Source organism: Rhagoletis zephyria, unplaced genomic scaffold, assembly GCF_001687245.7.
Source record: "Rhagoletis zephyria isolate East Lansing unplaced genomic scaffold, Rhagoletis_zephyria_1.1 Rzeph_scaffold_02756, whole genome shotgun sequence".
Lineage (NCBI taxonomy): Eukaryota > Metazoa > Arthropoda > Insecta > Diptera > Tephritidae > Rhagoletis > Rhagoletis zephyria.
Genome location: NW_016159840.1, coordinates 30,806 through 51,103, shown reverse-complemented (window position 1 = coordinate 51,103; position 20,298 = coordinate 30,806). Strand labels below are relative to the sequence as shown.

Here is a 20,298-nt window from a genome sequence, read left to right as displayed (position 1 = left end):
TCGTGGCGTTTCTTCGTTTTACTGAAGTGACAACAGCAATGCCTCGCGAAGAGTTCCAAGGTCTTAACTCTTGGGTCACCCGTTAGTTGAGCTTGACGACAACGACTGAAATACCAGCCTATCTGGGCGGGGTTGTTGTAGTCGCTACAATAACAACAACAACAGTTCCAAGGTCTTCCCCTCCTAAATTTATAAAGTTTTTAGAAGCTTCTTATGATGAACAGATAAACCACTTAACTTGTCTTTCCCTGGACATTAACGCCAGTACCTGTGGGATTTTTTGACCTACATAACTTGGTGACCCCACAAAAGGGTTCCGGGCCATAGAATACTGTGGAAGCTCGGTGTTTTGATATGTTCGTGGACCTATTGCCTTGGGGTATGCTTGGTCTGCAATAGCTACCTTAAAATTCCTAAAAATCACTAGTCCTTGAACTATTGCGTCACGCATGTGCAATATGGGGTCATTTATAAAATTTTCGAGCACCTTCATTTGACCTTACGTATTTCCGGTTTTAATTCGGTTACAATTAGGATCCTTAGTGCCGAAAAGGTGGCGTCATCCCCAAGTTTTTCCAAAAAAATCGTGAGCATTAAAGAAAGCAGCCATCGACCTGTTAACGGTTGCATCCAAATGTGCGTTCCAAGCGAATATCTTATCCAGGTATCTTATCTAGGTATCTTGCTCTATTTGAAAAACCTATACTATTGCCGACCAGAATAAGTTGTCATGGATTACTTTTTTCTACGGGTAAACGGAACCATGAATGCCGCGATTCGAGTCTGATTTCGTTAGGCTGCCAATTGTCTGATCCCTTATTCCAATTTTTGTGAAGGCCCTACTGCCTGTGGGAGGCTGTTAATTTCCTCGAAGAGGTTTTGACAGCAAGCTCTTTTGGATATCCGCAACTCTTTGTTATAAGAAGGTAGCGCAAGTTTATACAGATTCCAATCACGCGAAGTATTTGCCCTATTGAATAGTTTTCCGGGCTGGCATCTCATTTGCTCAAGCTTCATGCAGTGGAATTCTGCATCTTAACGCAAAATTTCCATCTCCAAAATTCTCTAAATGAAATGCAGTATGGCCACACAACGAGAAAGGACAGCAGATACAATGTGTAATCAGCCAAATCTGGAAGTATGAGAGGCATATATTCTTTTGGGAATTTTTGGCGTTTAAAATTAGCGTTAGCGAATGTTGGAATCCAGCTGCTGCTCCATCAAGGCACATCACGTTTGTATTTTACCTTTCCTTGGTGGCAACTACTGTTATTCCAATGTCTGAGTGGAACTGTTCAGGCTCAGCCTCAAGCCCCTTCGAAGTCGAGATGGGATTACTTGGGCTGTTTCCATCCTCTTCGATGATAAAGTGAAAGGGTTCCCATTTTGTTTTTTTTTTGGGGATTTCTAAAAACTTGTTCCTGTTCAGGAAAGCGACTAACCTCAAACTCTATGTACATGTGATCAGACATTGATACCTCTCACGAGATGCGCCGTTTTGTGACAGACAGTGCCATATTTGGACTATTCGGAGACCTGAGACCCTAATAGCATTTCCAAAAGTTGTTTGGTTGCCACGGATTAAAATACTTACATAGTATATGGAACTACGTTAAAGAACTTTCTCATACCATCATTGTCGGTGCCGGTGCTCTCCCAAACAGTACTATGAGCATTTGCGTCACATCAGAAGATCCATGGTTTGCCACTTCGCTGGAAGTGCACGAAGAAGGCCTGTACTTCTGCTGTCGGGGCCATCTCTTCCTCACCCAGGGAGGGTGCGGAGTCAAGTACTGCCTCTGCCACCCCAGGAGTTTGAATACGGCCCAGACCACCTTGACTCGCCATCATAAACAGCGAAAGAGGAAAACTGGGTTTATTACTAAATAACAATGCCGCTTTTGGGCGTTCGTTTGTTAACCTTCTACCAAAAACATCTGAAGCAGCCTTTGTGTGGTGAAGACTCACTTGGAGGAATTTAATATCCCCCGATTTGTGGCAGGTTGTGGGATGAGGCCCTACTAGCTACGGTCTTTGTGGCCCAGCAGCTAGCTTCTTTCCCCTGTTACATGCCAGCCAAACTATTTGCTCGGCCGTGACTTAATTTTGCATCTGGAAGTAGCCGCTTTGGAGCTGACAAGTAGTGGTGGCCTTATTTCGCGCTTTGGTGATCTGACAGGTACGACGTGTTGATGGGATTTGTTCAGCACATCTTGTTGGTCACATTGTTTTCGGTGTCGACTTGCGTAACAGAACAGATTTACTACACCAAAATCATAGTTCACCACGTTTCTGATAATTGACCTGCACAACCGAATAAAAACGCCCGTAGTTTTACCTGAAGTGCATCTGCGTTAGCATAGCTATCTCTGTAGCTTCGGGAAGAATCCCACAAGAATAATGCGGCGTGGTGCTTCTACATCCTCTACCAATTTCATCTTAACCTACTTCCACGGGGAAAGCTTAGTAAAAGTCTCTGCAGCTTTTAAATAACCATGCCGAGTGGAAGATGCAACCATTGAAAATAGGCTTTATAACGCTATCTATTTTGTTCTTGATCGTTGATCACACAGCATTTGAATAGTCCTCTAGAAGGATACCAAGCACGACCTCGAAAACTCCTCCATAAAAGAGAGAGAGGCACAGTTATATTACAAGCTGGCCCGTCTTTGTTGATCCATCGCCTGGTTTGCCCAATTTATTCGGAGATCGGCTCTTTGTGGTGGAGCTATTCTACGGGGCTCTTTTCTTAGCCGAGTTTTGCTTCTTGGTGGGCCAATGGGTTCTTTGCGTTGTTGGATATGCTGTTTCCCGGATAGGCAATCAAATGCCAGATAGCGTTCTGACGGCACTTACATCCCGGCTCATGCTAGTGTTCACCATTTGTTACATAGCACGAGCGACTACGTGCTTCCGGTAGTGCATTAGTGAGGGGTTCGGTTTCGACGCCGGCCGAAAGGCCAACGTTGGCCGTATATCAGAGCTCTACAGCTCCGACTGGTTTTTGATTTTGGTTATTTACTAGGTTAATACTTATGCCACGAGTGTGGCTGAAGCAATATCAGCTGGGACATATGGATCTCTCAGTATCTCGAGCAGGATTTCTTACAACCACCCATTATAAGGCACACTGAAGTGGTGCTATTTATCCCAAAAGNCTGGGACATATGGATCTCTCAGTATCTCGAGCAGGATTTCTCACAACCACCCATTATAAGGCACACTGAAGTGGTGCTATTTATCCCAAAAGCACGGTACGGATGACACTCGGATATACGGAGGCTCGTCTTGCCGGGTGTAACTCTTCGCTTCGTATGGCCCGCCTTGAGTCATTCGCTCCTGATCAGGAGGTTACCATCGAATAAAATCAACCTCTAAAGATATGGAACAAATATTTTACCAACTTGAAATTGTAAATTAAACTACGTTAAACTCTTTCAGTTATTTTATGTATGTATGTTCTCCAAGTGCTTATCAATTTTTTATTAAATCTTCCAAATAAACATTTTTTATTTCAAACACAAGGATCTAATTAACAGGGATGTAATGAATTAAAGTAAATCTAAGTAAATCAATATCCACGAACATTTGTCTGCATATAATTTTATAACTAAATAAGTAAGTTTATGTATGTACTTCAAGTTATTAATTACATACATATATTCTAATATATGCAATATGTATAAATATCTACAGTAGAAATGTTGTTTACACGTTACAAAAATAGAATAAATTTTAGTGTTTATCTCTTAAGCATTAAATATGTATGTATATCTATGTATGTATGTTGTATTTGTAAGTATAATATTTAATATAATATACTGAATAACGATATAAGTACATTATACATATTGTATAAGCGTAAATACGTCTAACAGTATACACACATACATCTATTGCAAAAGTTAAAATTATTCAATATAAGTAGTCAAATTAGTTGATGATCACAGTGTCTTCATTTTTATTTCGCACACTAATCGCCATTCATTTAAAATGACTTAGTTAACCGCATACCGAGCCCTAACCGCCAAAATAACGTAAGCGACATTTTTTTCAAAATTTTCTTTTTGATGCAGAAATATTCCTAGAGCATCTACATGCGTTTCTGCATCAAAAAGAAAATTTTGAAAAATTGTCGCTTACGTTATTTTGGCGGTTAGGGCTCGATATAGTGAAATTCGCGCTTCTGTGTATTTGATATATTTCTAACTGAATGAGCGTACAGCAACAATCTGACGCTCCACAAGATACAACAAATACAGAGAAGCGCGAATTCCACTTACATATATAATTTTATAAACGTACATTTGCATTAAGCTATCTTATACATATTTACATACGTACATACTATTTTTGTAAGCATGTATATTCATATACATATATAAGTATGCACATACATATGTATGTATATCAAACAGGTATAACTCTGTGGTCAAAGCAATAACCGCCTAAATGGAAAAACCTGAATTCGAGAAAAAACGTTATAAACATTCGGATTGTAATGTTAACCTTATGGGGAAACCAAACATGTTCGTTCTAAACTTTTTAAATAGCCAAACTGGCGCGATGGAGATTTCACATATACATGGAATAGTAGTTGCAGAATACAATAGCATATATAACTCAATTCTTTCTTAAATCGACTTAGGCGGTTATTGCCACAGAACTATGCCTACTAGTTTGTTTAGAATATTTTAATCCATTTTTAACTTTCAGACTTAGCCATTACTACTTAGCACTAAAATTTGTATTTGTATACTACTAGTTTGTTTAGCGAAAGTCCAACATTTTTTATTTATTATTAAGTAAATTTGCATAAGTCGCCATATAGTGAATATCAATAAATTCCAGGTCTTTCTTCGTATGACGTACATACGTATTATGTACATAATAGTATATACGAATCACACCGATTCCTTTTCTTTAAACTGGCGGTAGGTGCCATTCTCGCCACCACTTGGTGGCGTATCCAGTTCAGCCTCCTTTGCCAGGTTACCGGTGGTTATACTGCGCTCAACTGGCATTTCGGTTTTCTTATCATTTTGCCCTTTAGTAAAGACGACTTCGATGGGATTGTGCTTCTGTTTTTCATTACTTGTGCCAATGATGATATTGGCTTCGGTTTGTACATCAAAGGCATGGTTGACTTTGGTGCCTTTTTCTTTCTCCCCCGATGTCAAATCGCTGGTAGCTTCGCCAATTATATAGGGCTTTTCGCCGGGGAAACGTTCACACCATCTCAATACCATAGGATGTAAGAGCTTCGCATCGTAGGCGTCCTTGGGATCACGTGTAAGGTAACTGATTATAACGCCGACACCAACAGCAATGACTGCTCCAAGTAAACTGTAGTACATGTAACTGACAGAGTAGAAAGTCTCCATCGGAGTGCTAAATGCAAAAGAAAAAAAGTAAACTTGTGTTACATGAGATGTATATATAGGATACAAGAATAATAAAGGAAAATGCATACAATTGTAAAGTGGATAGATCCAGCTTCACTCATACACTTTTGAGTAGGGGCCTACTTCGACATGGAAGCTATTTTAACAACGTTCTGCCGGAAGGAATATTTAAGTCAGCAGATAACTCGGTACTAAAATAGCCTTCAATAGGCTAATTTAGAGCTTGCTTTGCGACAAAACTCTCGCAGTTGAGCAGGGTAGCGTCAGCTTGCAGCGCAGAGGGAACAGCTGCATCCCATCACCTCTCTTATTGGTCGTAAACGAGTTGTAAGAGGAGCTGGAGAAGAGGACGGCGCATAGTGGAGAAGCCCCATATAAAATTTGTTATGAAGAAATGTGAAATATTGCATAGATTGACACACTGCCACTAGGGGGCGGAAATAGTAAATGTTATTCGATTTTAATGACACTCGCTTTGTGGCTTAGTTTTAGCCAAACAAATTTAAATCTGAAATATGATCAAAATTGGCCTACTTCCATATCCACCAGCTATACCAAAACCAATATAAAAACACAGTTTTCTTTAAACCAGATAAAATCTGACATATCTGCCACCCAATAGCGGGCGTGAAAGTTCGCCAAGCTACAACATTTTTTATACTTCAGACAAAAGTACTAGACATTAAACTCCAGTAAAATCAGATCCCAATTATCATTGTTCGGTAGCTGTTATGAGAATCTGTCACTGGAAGATTAACAGAAGGGTCGTAAACGAAAGAATGGCTTTCTTGTCAGCAGCTTTTCCCCCTCTCCATTCTCTTCTGGATGGAAACCGCATCCACACATTCAAGCCAAAATCTAGGTTTTATTTGCTTTCGAGGTAGAATCTAAGATGAGCTATGCCCGAAGGTAATCGATCTGCACCACCCAGACCCTCTGAGTCGTACTGCGGAGTACATCGCGGTTTCCTTTAGGCATGGATCCATGGGCATCATATTGAGCATCACCAGGTAAGCTTTCAGGAGGATCCGAGTGCGAATGGCATTCATTTTTGATTTTGTCTAGGATTTTCTTGATTACGAAAAAACATCTAAAGTAAATAAAAGATCGTTTTTCGCAAAATCATATGGGTTTTAGCTTGAAACAAAGAGGATATGGTTTATTTTTTTCTCAGTGTAAAAATACGATTCATACAACATTGAATTCCTGTGTCCTTGGAATCCTACTAGTGCCATTTTTCGCAGAAGGAATTCTCAAAATATATTTGTAGGCATGTCTAGAATTTTATCAAGCACTTTATTGCATATTTTGAGTTTTGGACTTTCTGCCACTCTCAAAAGACTGTGCCACGTGGCTTGGCCCATATTGTTAAGAGTAGATTTATGGACACCTTATATGATCTAACCTGGGAGCCAAATGGGTGGCTGACGGCGGGTTCGCCGCCAAATTGGCAAGTAGGGGCTGGGTTTATTCACAAGGGAATTCTTGAGCGTTTAGATTTCATCCCTCATTACGAGGATTACTGCTTCACTAAAATAGCTCCAGTCAGGGCGGTGATGTTTCTGATATTGTGTCTAAAATTGGTCAGAGAGTGGCCCCCAAATGGCATGGGAATTTTTAGACATATTTCCATATAGGAACCAGTGACATTCTGGGAAACTGCATTGTTGACAAGTTGGCAGAAAGGAAATCCTTGAAACGATGCAACAGGACAGGAAATGGATGGGAGCACCACCGAGCACTCGTGGTTCACTCTTGGATATGTTTAATTGCAAGGACAAGCGAGCGCTTTAAATTTAAATTTCGATCCACTAAAATCCGAAAACTCAATAGCATTCGACAACTCAACTAACCTCGATAAATCGCGATAACCTCGCATTTCAAGGGATCGAAAAATTTCGATAACTCAAAAATATATATATATCTCCTTAAAAAGCAATAGCCCGATAAACTTTTGATAACTCTATAAATTTCGATAACTCAGTTTATTTTAATAGATAGCTCCACATCTTTCGAAAGCTATCGACAAATTTCGATAACTCGTTACACTTTTGTATTGATAAATCAATATATTTTGGAAATTCCAAAAACATCGATTCGTTAAATCGGCAAATTTCAGTAAATTAATAAATATCGATAACTCGATAAGTCGAAAGAACTCGATGCCTTACGATAACTCCGTAACATTCATTAACGCTATAAATAGCGATAATTCATTAAATATCGATAACTGGATAAATTTTATTAACTTGAGTTATTTCGATAATCCCACAAATTTAAAATGCCGACAACTATACGTACATTTCGACAACTATATAAACATTGATCAATTTGAGTAATTCGATACGTAGCGATAACTCAATAAACATGGATAACTTCGATGATTCGATAACTTGGTAACTTTCGATAACTAAATTTTATATGATTGAATTTATTTCGATTCCTAGCGAAAAGTTTCAATTGACATTCTTACCCTTTCATTTACCCCAATTCTTATGTATTTCTCATTGTTTTAATTTTCGTCTTTATCTTATGCTTTCAGTTTTTTCTCTTAAACGTTATCATTTATTTCTTCATCATCACATTTATCTTTGTTAAAAAGTTGCATTTCAAACAACAAACAAAATCTGAAAGCAACTAAAATTGAAAAGGTTGCAATAACAACTATACGCAAATTTTTAAACAACAATTTTGACCGTAATTTTCAACCAATTTTAAAACCATAAAAACTTGGTCCTCTTGGTTTTTAAATTTCAGTAGGGTCGACAAGTGAACGGAGACAAAATTATATAGATAAAACTTCATGGACAATATTTTTGAATAAATACGGTCAATTTTGATTAAAAAATACATGCATATAAGGCAATCCTCGGAAAGCTTGCGGGTAAATATGTAGTATGAAAATATTATAATTTTTTTTTGCTTACCGTTCAGGTGCCATGAGGGTTAGTTGCATAGCTGAAGTCTCGTTGACGAGCGAATGCGAAGCTAACCACGACGCAGCAAGTTCTTTGGGTTTAATGATGGACTGCGAGAAAGTGGTGTTGGTGCAGCCCTAAAAGAATATACAAAAAATAAAAAATTCATATCATTCGATCCTATCCTTTCAGTCAGTTTTCTGTATTCTACCTCTGTTGATGTAGGCAGAAAAATATTCTGACCGCTCTTGTCCAATGTAGCGCTGCCAGTGATGATCCAGATCACGAACGCGCACGACGAAATCATACCAGCAGAGGTGCCCTAAGGTAATAAAAAAAAAGAAAATGTTATTGCCGTTATTATTATAATCAGCTTTAAAAGCGCGCTTTCCGCTTTTTTACCTTCCAATTGGCAATCGGCACAAGCATGGCCAATATGAAGCAGCCCAATAATGGGCCGGATGTTGCCGAAAATGCTAGTAATGAAGACTCAATTACTCCCGATAGCAGGCCTACGCCGAAAGCGACTCCCATTATAATTAATCCGCAAATGACGGTTATGACTTTAAGGATGAAAAGCTGTTGCTTGTCGCTTAGTCCCTTGAATTGTGGCAACTGCGATATAAAATCTTCCCAGCAAACTGTGGCTAATGAATTTAAATTTGAGACCATCATGCTGTTGAGCAAAAGTGGCGACAGACCGTGCGTTAGATTGGGCAGAAATTGATAACGATGAAATATGTAGTTTGTGCAGACAAATATGTATGTAAGAGAGAAGAAATTAAATTAAGCAATTAAAAATTCATTTATATTAGCTGCCATCCAACAGCCAGATAAAATTATACGCACCACAATGCACCATTGAACAGCATTGCCATAAAAATGCCAACGAAGCCGGGTATCACCGCCAACTGATCCTCCACAAAGAAGGGTAAAATTTCATCTGGTTTGCTTATGTAGCCCTCAGCGTAGGGATCACAGTTCACATAGGTAGCATATATCACCATACCCGACAGCCACGATAGTGAAAAGAACACAAAGATTATGGGAATATTTGTCATCATGACTCTGAAAATCCAGAAAAGTATAATGTATAATGTTATGTTACGAAAATTGAGCAGTTACTGGAAACTTACCTTCGCACCTGACTCATGGATTTCAGCGATACGTAACGCTGCATGAAGTTCTGCTGGCAGCCAAACTGAGACAACGACATGAACAACTGACCTAGCCAGGCGGACAGCGTATCTACTCGCACAGTCATGTCGCCGCTGAAGTTGAAGAATTGTAAACGATCTATTTTTGGAAGATATTAGGGAAAAGTTATTTTAAAGTTGTTATTAAAGTTTACAATAAAGAAAGGAATGAAAAACCAAGCTATTCACATAATACATCGGAATTCCTATCTTTACGCACGATTTACGACTTGAATTATGGAATAAGTTCGGGATGGTATTCTTGTATTCTGGCGCAAAAGCATGGACAATGACAACGTCCGATGGGGTGGCTCTTTGAGTATTCGAGAAAGATTTTGCGGAAAATGTACGGGCTTTTGCGCGTTGGCGACGGCGCGTACCTCAGACGATGGAATGATGAGCTGTATGAGCTTTACAACGACATAGACAAAGTGCAGCGATTTAAAATGCAGCGGCTTTGGCCATGTCGTTCGAATGGACACCGACGCTCCAGCTCTGAAAATATTCAACTTGGAACCCGCTGGTGGTTGCAGAGGAAGAGGGAGCCTGAAAGCTTTCTCAGCCAACAGGGGGAGTTTTCCTCATCTCATATGTTGACGACTGTTCGATATTGGCATCCGGGAATGGAGTTGGTGACATATGCTCCAAAGTAAACGGCTATCTCTTGGAAATTTCTGGCTTCCCCACTGCACGGAGCATAACTCTCTCGCCGGCGAAATCAACGGGGACCCCCTTCACCACCTAGACGAAGGATGTCAGGCTTGAACTAGCCATTCACGTCGATGGCACACCAATTTCGACGGTGCATAACCCGAAAATCTAGGGGTTACCTTTGACAGCCTACACTCTGAGCACCCACAGATCCCTCAGACAGAATATACGACCATGGTCCAGACCTTCACTAAACAATTTTTTTTACCCGACCACATACCGATCGAGTGATCAACGGCGTTCATAAAGAGTCAGTCACTACCTACCAAGACTCTCGACCTATGAATGCCGTGATCGGTGCCCAATATCAGCTTATTGCAGATGCAGAGCTTCGACTGCCACAAGAGACCCGAATAACTTTGGCCCAACTACTGTATGGATACTGTAGCCGCCTAAACAACTAAATGAGGTGATTAAGATCTATAGCGTATTCACTTTTAATCATCGAATTATTCTGTTTACGGTGACCACTAATAGCGACTCCTGCCGTTTATAATTTTAAATAATCTTGGTCATTCATTAGCCTGCAGCCTACTTCTTGAGGGTTTAATCAAAGAGGGAAAAACTTTGGTAACTTTTCATAAGTATTTACATTCATACAATCACGTTATCGCTACGTGGTTGTATTTAACTATTCTGTTTTGTAAATACATAAATACTCGTTCGGACTTTACTTTGGCTATTGCTGGCCGAGCAAGACGACGACGAACCAAGTGGAGTTGTTGTTCATTTCCCGTACCCAGCCTATGGAGGGCATATGCCCAGCTTAAATAAATATTGTAGGCACAAGTAGATAGATGTCTGTTTACTAATGACAAACATATCAATGTACACACAAATATACTATGCACTTGTATACATTCATACATATGCACATAAATACCATGTAAGTAAATTTATTGAGCTTTTATATTCAAACAAGGCTTTTAGCCACCCTATTCTGGTTTATTGTATAGATAACGGACTCCAGGTGGCAAGGGAGTATGTATGTGTGTACATTAGCGTGGGCCGAAAATCCGTTTTTTTTTAGAATTTTTATTGGTAATAGCAAAATTATGGTTCATTATGCTGTAAAAACAATCTGTGTGAAAGGTGACAATTTTCGGTCAGTATCTTAAAGCATAAACAGACGGCAGCGTTGATCCGGATCAACTCGGCAATTAACTGCAATTGATCCGGATTAGGTCCAAGCTAACGCTTTTAGGCTCGCCCAAGTCCATCCAAGTTCAAGCGCTAAAAAATTTCTTTCTTAGCTTACTTCGATTCGTAACAAAAAAGTTCCATATACCAAATTATGTATAGGACTAATACTTTCGAAGATACTTGCAGTTTTAGTAAAAAAAAATTATTGATTGATGTATTTTTAAGTTTTTATTTTTTGAGCACATAGAACTTTGATGGACTTGGGCGAGCCTACGATAATGACCAAACATTTTCACCTTTCACATAGACTTTTTCTAGAGCATAATGAACCACATTTTTGCTATTACCAATAAAAAAAAAAAACGGATTTTCGGCCCACACTAATGTACATACATACATATATATGTATGTATGTATATGCACTTAACCAATGACCATTTTCACGTCCACCTTTGGATGATACCGCAATCTTTTCGTCCTTGCGGCACATCACGTTTGCCCAAACCTAAGTTTGTTTGCTGTCCATTCTCACCTTGCCTTTTACTTCATTTTTGTGATCAAATTATAATAAAATAAGAGCAAAACCAAGTACTCACTTGTAACTACATATGTGTGCATTAGAAATATGTACGTATGTTTTTATTTGCACACGACCGCTGGCGCAAGACCTTACATACATATGTACATATCTACATATTAAGTATTTGTGCGATTAGAGAAAAAATGTAGCAGCAGCTTAACGATGATAAGGCTTAAATGGATAATAGAGCATAAAATAAATGATTTGTTAGAATGTAATTGCCAGGTGCTTGAGTTATTGCTGTTGCTGTTTTTGTAGGCCTGCAGGATATTGATGTGCAGCAACATCTCTAACTGAATAAGGCACTCTTCTTTCAAAATATGACCAATAAGCTAAGTCGATCCTATTAGGCCGCGTTAATTTTCAGGTATTTATTCTGGGTTCTTGACAATCTATCTTCGTGGCACGTATTTGGGACTCCGTAAAACGCTCGTAGATGGTTGAGAGTAAGAGCGTAAGGTAGTGTTTCGAGTGCTAATTCTTCACTAGCGCGCAGTTTGGGACCCGCAACGTAAAAACAATAATGCCAGTAAATAGACTAAAGACCCTAGACCAATGTAAAGGTTCGAAGGTCACGTCTCTCTACTAGAACAATTCGAGGCGAGAACAGCAATATAGCCTCTCTGATGCTGTGTCCGAATTTGGGATCGCCGCAAAACCAATACAGTTGTATTGAGCAAAACATTGTTATCGTCGTATTCAACACCAGGGCCTTGGGCGCAGCATTTTCTATCATGGAAAACGCAGCAAAGCGTTGATCGGTCGCAATTACAAATATGTAGTGAAGGACTCTGCCTACCTAGGATCTGGCATTTTTACCTAAAAAATAATGTCAGCAAGGAGATAAAGCGAAGAATAACTCTTGCCAAAAGGTGCTAATTTGGGCTCGGTAGGTCATTGATAAGCAGAACAAAAGCCACGCTCTATAGCATGCACCCTTTCAAGAGAACTATTCAACGCAATATCTACATAAAGCAGTCTTCGGGTTGGTAATATGTACCGAAGAGGATGTAGTGACGCATGTTCGAGCTTTATAATGGCATACATCCTTCAACTTGTCATCCATCAGTAGAGTGCAAGAGTGCTGGAGCGTCAACTGCAGAAGAAGCCTGAATACTAGTAAAATTGGAATGAACAATTGGCGTAACTTTGTAAAGGTACGATCGCACTAAGCGACGCGACACTTTTTGGTATACCGCACTGAAACCGCAGCGGTGCGAAAGTTCGCTGCAAAATTTTTAATTTATTTGTGTCAAAACTTTCAAACCAAATGGATGCCGTGACGCTGATGTAATGTTAATGCCTTTTATCTTATATTCCCTGGCAATTCCTCAAATTGTATGTGTCTTTATGTATATAAAATGTACTTCTCGAATAAAATGTATCTGCATATTCACTCACAATTCGAAATCCAATTTCTTCGAGTTAAAAAAATATAGCATAAAATATTAAGTCGTTCCGCTGGGTATACCGCACTATGCGGCACCGGAACTGAGCGACACCACGCGACGCGACATTTTTGCCTTGTTGGTCAGCTTTGACGCGGAGTGTCGTGTCTCGTAGCTTCGCTGCAGCGTGGTGTGGTATGCTTCATAAGAATCCATGCAAAGCATATGTTGGCTGCGCTGTGTAGTGTCGTGTCGCGTCGCCTAGTGCAGCCGTACCTAGCGTCGAAACCGGTTAGTCTTCAAACCAAATTTTACAAGGCGTTACTGAACTGTTTTCCCAAATAAATCATACTCCCACACTGAATACTTTCCAGTTCCTTTAAATACAATCGGCAGTCACTTATCATTCGCCTGGCGTAAGCGGCTTAAAGTGGGAGGATAAACAAATTCGCTGCCAACACAATAATACAAAAAGAAAAAAAATCATTTTTTGCATGCATATTGCGTATTGAATTCCAAAATAGGGTTAAGACTTTGATGAAGCGTACAACGCTCAGAAAGCGGTATGCAATTTATGGGCACATACCGACGCGTTCAACGTTAATGGTTGTGGTTATCAATGCGGCACGCAATACAGTCGGGGGAGAAACGAGCCAGTCGGCGGGGAGTAAGCGATGCTGGCTGCTGCGTGTTCTCTATTTGCTACTCAATAACGGTGAGATTGTTTTTACATTTTATCACTTTTCGCGGCACTGCCTCAACCCAACTACCATGGTGGCGCACATCTCTGCCTGTGGGGGGAGGCAGGCAACAACGTCGTATATTACACAATGATTGATGCTGCAATGCATTCATCAAAATAAATATGTACATACATACATTCAAATTAAAATGAATAAATCTCAGCGTTTATGTACATACATATATTCACAACGAAATCCGAGGCAGGAGCGGCAGCTGCAGTTGGATTTTAGCAGCTGGCGCCAAGCGATTGTGCGAGTAGCATTCTGGGCTGAAGGTTTTGCGCGATGGAACAAAATATTATGTTTAAAAGGAATAACAAAAGCGAATAACGAAAATCAACTCAGACACTCGATGAAGTATAAGTTCCCTGTGGTTGGTTTAAACGCGCGAATGAGTTTATTTACGGTTACCATAGATCGATAATTCAATTGAATATATATTTATGTACAAATCTGCATATGTATGTTGTACTTTCATGTACTTTAATTGTAATAATTGGTATAATTGAGCAATTTATTAATATCAAGGCATTATTTACATAATATCAAGGGCTCATTAAAACAAATGTAATTGGATTATATTTCAAATAAATATTTGAGGAAATCCACAAAAATTGAAGCCGATTGATTATAATTATGTATTTTGAAGGATATATTCTACGCGCTGAAATATATGTAGGCAAATACTACCACTATTTGTTGCACATTTCAAAAAATTGCTTGGTATGCGATTTACAAAAAAAAAATGCAAAACAAAGAATTTAGATGTAAAACTACTTACCATTATCCCGATTCACTTCGTAAACGTGTTTAGCACCGCCACTTGCTATGAGACCCTTCACAATGACGGCTAATGTGACTAAAATTACCGTTACTAATGCCATCAGTTGCAAATGTAGTAAACAATTGAAGAGTAAAAGGAGAGAAAAAAAAATGCAAGTATGTTAGTTTAGGCTTTAAGAAAGTGAGTGAACAGTCGCCGTTAGGACGTGAAAATACTTACCAGTTTGTATGACATCTGCGTTAATGGCCGCTTTCAGACCACCCTGTTGTGAATGAGACCAAACATATTTTATAGGTGAATTGAACTCAATTTAACTTGGTGTAAATACATAAATACATGCATATGTAGGTAGGCATATATGTAACTGTATAACTTTCACATACTCAGCCAATCATAAAAAATAACCTGAAGTCAACATATGTACATATAAGGCCTAGGCCACTACATATAGCTTAGTCTAATGTGGTGTGCATATGTTCATGTGTATGTCACATTAGGTCTGTGCGATGAGTGCACTAAAAGTGTATAACAGTGCAATGCAAAACTACTTTTGACATTTAGCACAGGAAAACCCTCATTGAATGCTTTTTCCTATACTACTAGGGTGCTCCAGTGCACTCAACGAAAATACCTATTGTGTAAATACGGCATTTTGGTTGTATCCTGGCATCGGTATTATCAGTAACCACTTAAATCCAGGAAGGGCTATGACTGTTAAAATTGTGTTTCTGATATTTCTAATAATTTAATCGTTTTTTTTGGATTTTAATTTTTCGATAAATTTCCGACCTTTAATATTAATTTTTATTTTTTCGATCATATTATAACCGTTTTTTTCAAGATTTAATTTGGTAGAACATTAACGGTTAAAAATGATCGAAAAAAATAAAATCCCAAAAACATTTATTTTTTATGGAAAAAATTTAAAATTACAAAATAACGATTTTGCAATCAACTATAGTTTTAAAAGAAGTCTTTGTATTAACCTTTATCCTCGCTCTCTGCTTAAATCTAGCAATAGTCTTTTATTCAATATTGTTGTAATTGTTTTTTCTATTTCTGCTAAAATAATAGACCAAAGAGAGCAGTTTTATTAACACATCCGCCATCCCGGGTGGCCCAATCAGAATTATATAGACTTGGAATTCTACAGGTTACTGCAGATAGAGACTTTTCTGAAAATGTACCAGTCAGCACAGCTGGATTCATAGGACTGGCGTGCTCAATTTTTTTCTCCTTTTGGATGGAATGTCCACAAAATTCAGTCGTTCTGGTTTAGCTAAGTACGATGGACTGAAAACTGCACAAATTAAGCCAATAGCGCGAGAATAAAAAAAAAATGTTTGACTAAAAATTGAACTCGAGAAAAAAAACAAACTTAAACATAAATAAATACGCATTTAAAATTTATTTACAATGAGTTTTCATGGCCCACAGCGCTTAATTAAAAGCAATTTCCTTGTGGCAATAACTGACGACATATCGCCAAATGGACGCATGCAACAGCTTGCTTTTTAGCATAAATATGTACCCTGCAGAGAAACCCCGAAATAGTAGTGAGCCAAATTTTTAGTTCACTTACTAGATCTTTATCACCAAAAAGGAACCAGTCCGATAGTACATAAATAGTTCCCCAACAGTTCAAAAATGTGCGAAATGTGGTACTTTTAAAAACAATTTTATTTTATTTTTTGCTTGCCAAGTCCAATTTTTCTAAAAAAATTTTATTTTATTATTTACTTTAAATATATATTTATTTGGCGTTTTTTTCGTTCAACTACGCTTTTCTTCTGCATTTCACAGATGCTTTTTTAATAGAAATCTATATTAAGCTTTTAATATCTTGGAACCTTCTGGAATCTAACTAATCACACATCAAGCACCTCTACACACTCAGCTGCAGACTAAGATTTGTAAAAGTGTTTTCAAATGCTAATTTTAAATTAAATTCACTCAAATAAATTTTTTCGGACATCGCAATGTCACTAGCATGCCAAAGCGAATTAACGCGCACTAGTTATGGAACCAGTTCGGTACTACTACGCTTCCCCACAGGGCATGCATGCATGTATGTATGTGTATATACCACACGTATGTATATAAACACATGTTATTAGTGTTTAACAATATACAATCAACTTATTATTGGTTGCGTTCGCATTGGTCAACCGAGCGAATGTCACGAATAAAAAAAAAAAACTGGTAGGAAACAAATCATAATAAATGTTGAAGTGCTTAAAAGTATAAAAAAAAAAACGTAAATCGGTCTATTTATGTGAAAAGCGATAAAATAATTCAAACACACATTCATACCCGCACTTTACAATTTTCACATGCTGAACTTACCATGATAGTGAAAAATATGCAAATCACAGCCATGCCCACAATGGATGCCCAATAGGGAATGCCAATTACGGTCGACAACGCGACACTGGGAGTGTAAACGGTAATGCCAAGGGAGCAAATTTGCCGCACAATGTATGTGGCAGAGGCGAGGCAGCGCACCAGCCGACTCTTAAATCTATAAAAAAAAAGAGAGGAAATAAAAACAGGGGAAATTATTTTTTTTTCGCTACAATTAAAAAGATTATGCAAACTGCAGTGATTGCAATAAATTGCCTAATGGGTTTTTCTATAGAACCCCGTTGCTTTAATTAAATAAAATTCAATGAGTAAATGCATTTGAGGAATGTGCGTATGTATAAAGCCCCAAAGAGTAGGGGCCTCGCAAATTAAAAATTTAAAAATTTTCTTAAATAAATTTAAGTTTTTGCTGCACATTTTCGCCGTCCGCTATTGCAATATAAATTTGTATTAACGGTATTTTTTCATGACTTTAAACAGCGTTCATGCCAATGGTTTGCGGAAGTTCCGACACTGCCACTGTCATTTTTTTATTGCTCTTTCACTGGTTGGCACCCTATTTGTTGTTTTTTTAACCTTTTGCTCTTTCCCCCATTTCTTTATTAGTGTTGTACCTATGTACATACATACATATTTGTCCTACTAAATGCCACAGCTAGCAAGCCTTTTTATATCCACACCTTTTGACTTTTTATGCGCCACTTCGCTGTAGCCTTGTGTCTGTTAATTAAATTAAAACAATTACAACAAGAGCGACATAATTCCGAAATGGTTGGTTTAAGCGCACTCGAACTATGCTAACTGCGGCAAAGTTTTTTTTTATGATGGCATTTACGCACAGTTTTATGACAGGCTGTATGCTGGCTAACGGTGTAAACCACCGTGGAGATATTCGCAAATATTTGAGTAGAAAATAAAAACATAACAAAATAGATGAAAGAGCAAATAAATGATATTCGGCTTTTCAAATCAAGGACATTACATGCGATGGGAATAGGTAAAAAATTTGTTCATTCGATCTATGCAACTACCATTTGTATTCCTACTTATGTACATACATAATTGTCGAGTTTACAGGTGATATTTCGTGTTCAATACAAAAATGTATGAAGCGTAAATCAACCAGCACTGGAAGCAAACATATGTAAGTTACATTGCTTGAGAGCCGGGCGAGCATGGGAAAACATATTTGCAGTGCTTCAGCACAAATGCTTTGGGTAATGCTCACAAACGGGTGGGAAATGCTGGTAAGTATGCGGTACATATGTAGCTCGTGGTAATTTTGCGTTGAAGCTTTTTGGTTAAAAGTGTTCTGCTATGCAAATAAACAGACACACGCACACATGCGCGCACGCACCAATTCGTATGCAACGGTGCATCACAGTCTGCGGCTTCGCGACGAACAAAGCGATGCATAAATTGGGAGCGCGCACACAAAGCACTCGATGCATGCAGCCAGCAGCAGCAGCGCCAATGAACGAACTGTGTGTGTGCGACGATATGCGGTGACAATGCACAGCAAAAGCTGCGTGAACGCACCGAACATTCGGGGGTTTTTCGGTTAACCAACCGCCAGAGTTGCAGCGCCCAAAGCAGAGTGTATTTAAGCCCTCGAGTTCTTCGGTCGCTTTATGCTTCAGTAAACGCCATTAAATGTGCAAATATAGTGCATCAGTCTTCTGCAGCTAAATAGCTGAGGGCGTAGCGCGCATTACTAGAATGATGCGGGAACTACTTTTCCCAAATACCTGCATTAATCCACTTTAATATCTTCATATAAGCCGAGCGAAAGTGTGCTCAAAATTCTTACATTTTCAAATTATCAATTCATACATACTTATTTTACGATTCACACATACATCGTCACCTAAGGTTGAAAAGGTGCCAAGTCCATATTTTTAAATTGTTCAGAAGAGACAAAAAAATCGATGTAGTTCGATGTCGCATTACCTGCCTTTCTGCATCAAAAACTAAATTTTGAAAAAGGGACTTGGCTTCTTTTCACCTTTATGTAGCTGTATGCGGTTTACTTACTGAAGTAGGTATACATAATCACAGCAGTAAAGTGAATAAATTCACACCTTTACGTGTGCAATTACCAGCCGTATAATTTATTTTGGATTCAACATAGGAAGCAACATAGGTAAACCCTTGCGGCAAATTCTAACTTAATAGAACATTAAAAATCGCAAATATTATATATCGGTTTGGTGGAAGATTTTCTGAATTTTTGGAAGTTGCGGGTTTTATACGTAATGTCGGTTGTGATACCATATTGAACTATCAATCCAAAAAGGCTTGCCTATCTTGTTCAAAAGTCTGTGAAATTCGGACTTTGCCGTGTTGTCTTTGTGTAAGTATAAAGCTTTCGGGGTTGCCAAACTGTCAGAGAGTATGAAGTTTTGTTTCCTCTCTGTAGATAATTGCCTCCTCGATAGCCTACGCTTTCGCTCGATAAAAACTGGCCCAGCATGTGTTAGTCACCATTCCTAAGGAATGCTTCGTTAGTTCACAATGCTCGCTCTGTTCACGCTTTACATGTATTGCAAACAAAGTTTCCGGCGAATGTTACCTATGGTTTAGGGAGCTGTGAGCAATGAAGGCCATAGCATGTCACCCCAATCCATTCGAAAAGGACTTCGCGCAAATGCCATTAGGTAAATACAGATTATGTCGAAGTTTAAGAAGTGGATATCTGGAAGTGGAGTCTATGAAATACATTAAATTTCACTGTAGGGACGCTAAAATGTCAAAAAAAAGCCGAGACATTTAAGCTTAATTTTGGGTCGGATCTGGATTCCGTTTTTCTAGACCAGATATTTTCATTTTAAGTTTGCATTGCGAATAAAAAATGTTTAAATGGAATGGAACATGTTATTCAAACGCCATGAACGCGTATGTACAAGTATGACCTTGTACCATATGGCGTATGAGTAACATTATAACCTGCTCCCAATTCATATAAAATATTATTGCACATTTTCATTTGAACATTCACAACTTTATAATTTACCTATCGATTTTTATCGTTTAATGTTTTTGAAAAGGAACAGGTTTAAAAAAAAA

The 20,298-nt window shown here is 38.5% G+C and overlaps 1 protein-coding gene across 1 annotated transcript in view; it reads right to left on the bottom strand.

Annotated features, from left to right (window-relative positions):
- Window positions 1–4,701: 4,701 nt before the first annotated feature.
- LOC108367655 (sodium-coupled monocarboxylate transporter 1) overlaps window positions 4,702–20,298 on the bottom strand; it is a 23,798-nt gene continuing 8,201 nt past the window's right edge. Inside the window, exons 3-11 of the mRNA XM_017622324.1 lie at window positions 17,215–17,389; window positions 15,088–15,130; window positions 14,866–14,958; window positions 9,460–9,619; window positions 9,173–9,391; window positions 8,726–8,999; window positions 8,535–8,645; window positions 8,333–8,460; window positions 4,702–5,391 (exon numbers count right to left, since the gene is read on the bottom strand). Of these exons, the coding sequence (XP_017477813.1) occupies window positions 4,905–5,391; window positions 8,333–8,460; window positions 8,535–8,645; window positions 8,726–8,999; window positions 9,173–9,391; window positions 9,460–9,619; window positions 14,866–14,958; window positions 15,088–15,130; window positions 17,215–17,389 (1,690 nt within the window). The 3' untranslated portion in view covers window positions 4,702–4,904. The remainder of the gene's footprint in view (window positions 5,392–8,332; window positions 8,461–8,534; window positions 8,646–8,725; window positions 9,000–9,172; window positions 9,392–9,459; window positions 9,620–14,865; window positions 14,959–15,087; window positions 15,131–17,214; window positions 17,390–20,298) is intronic.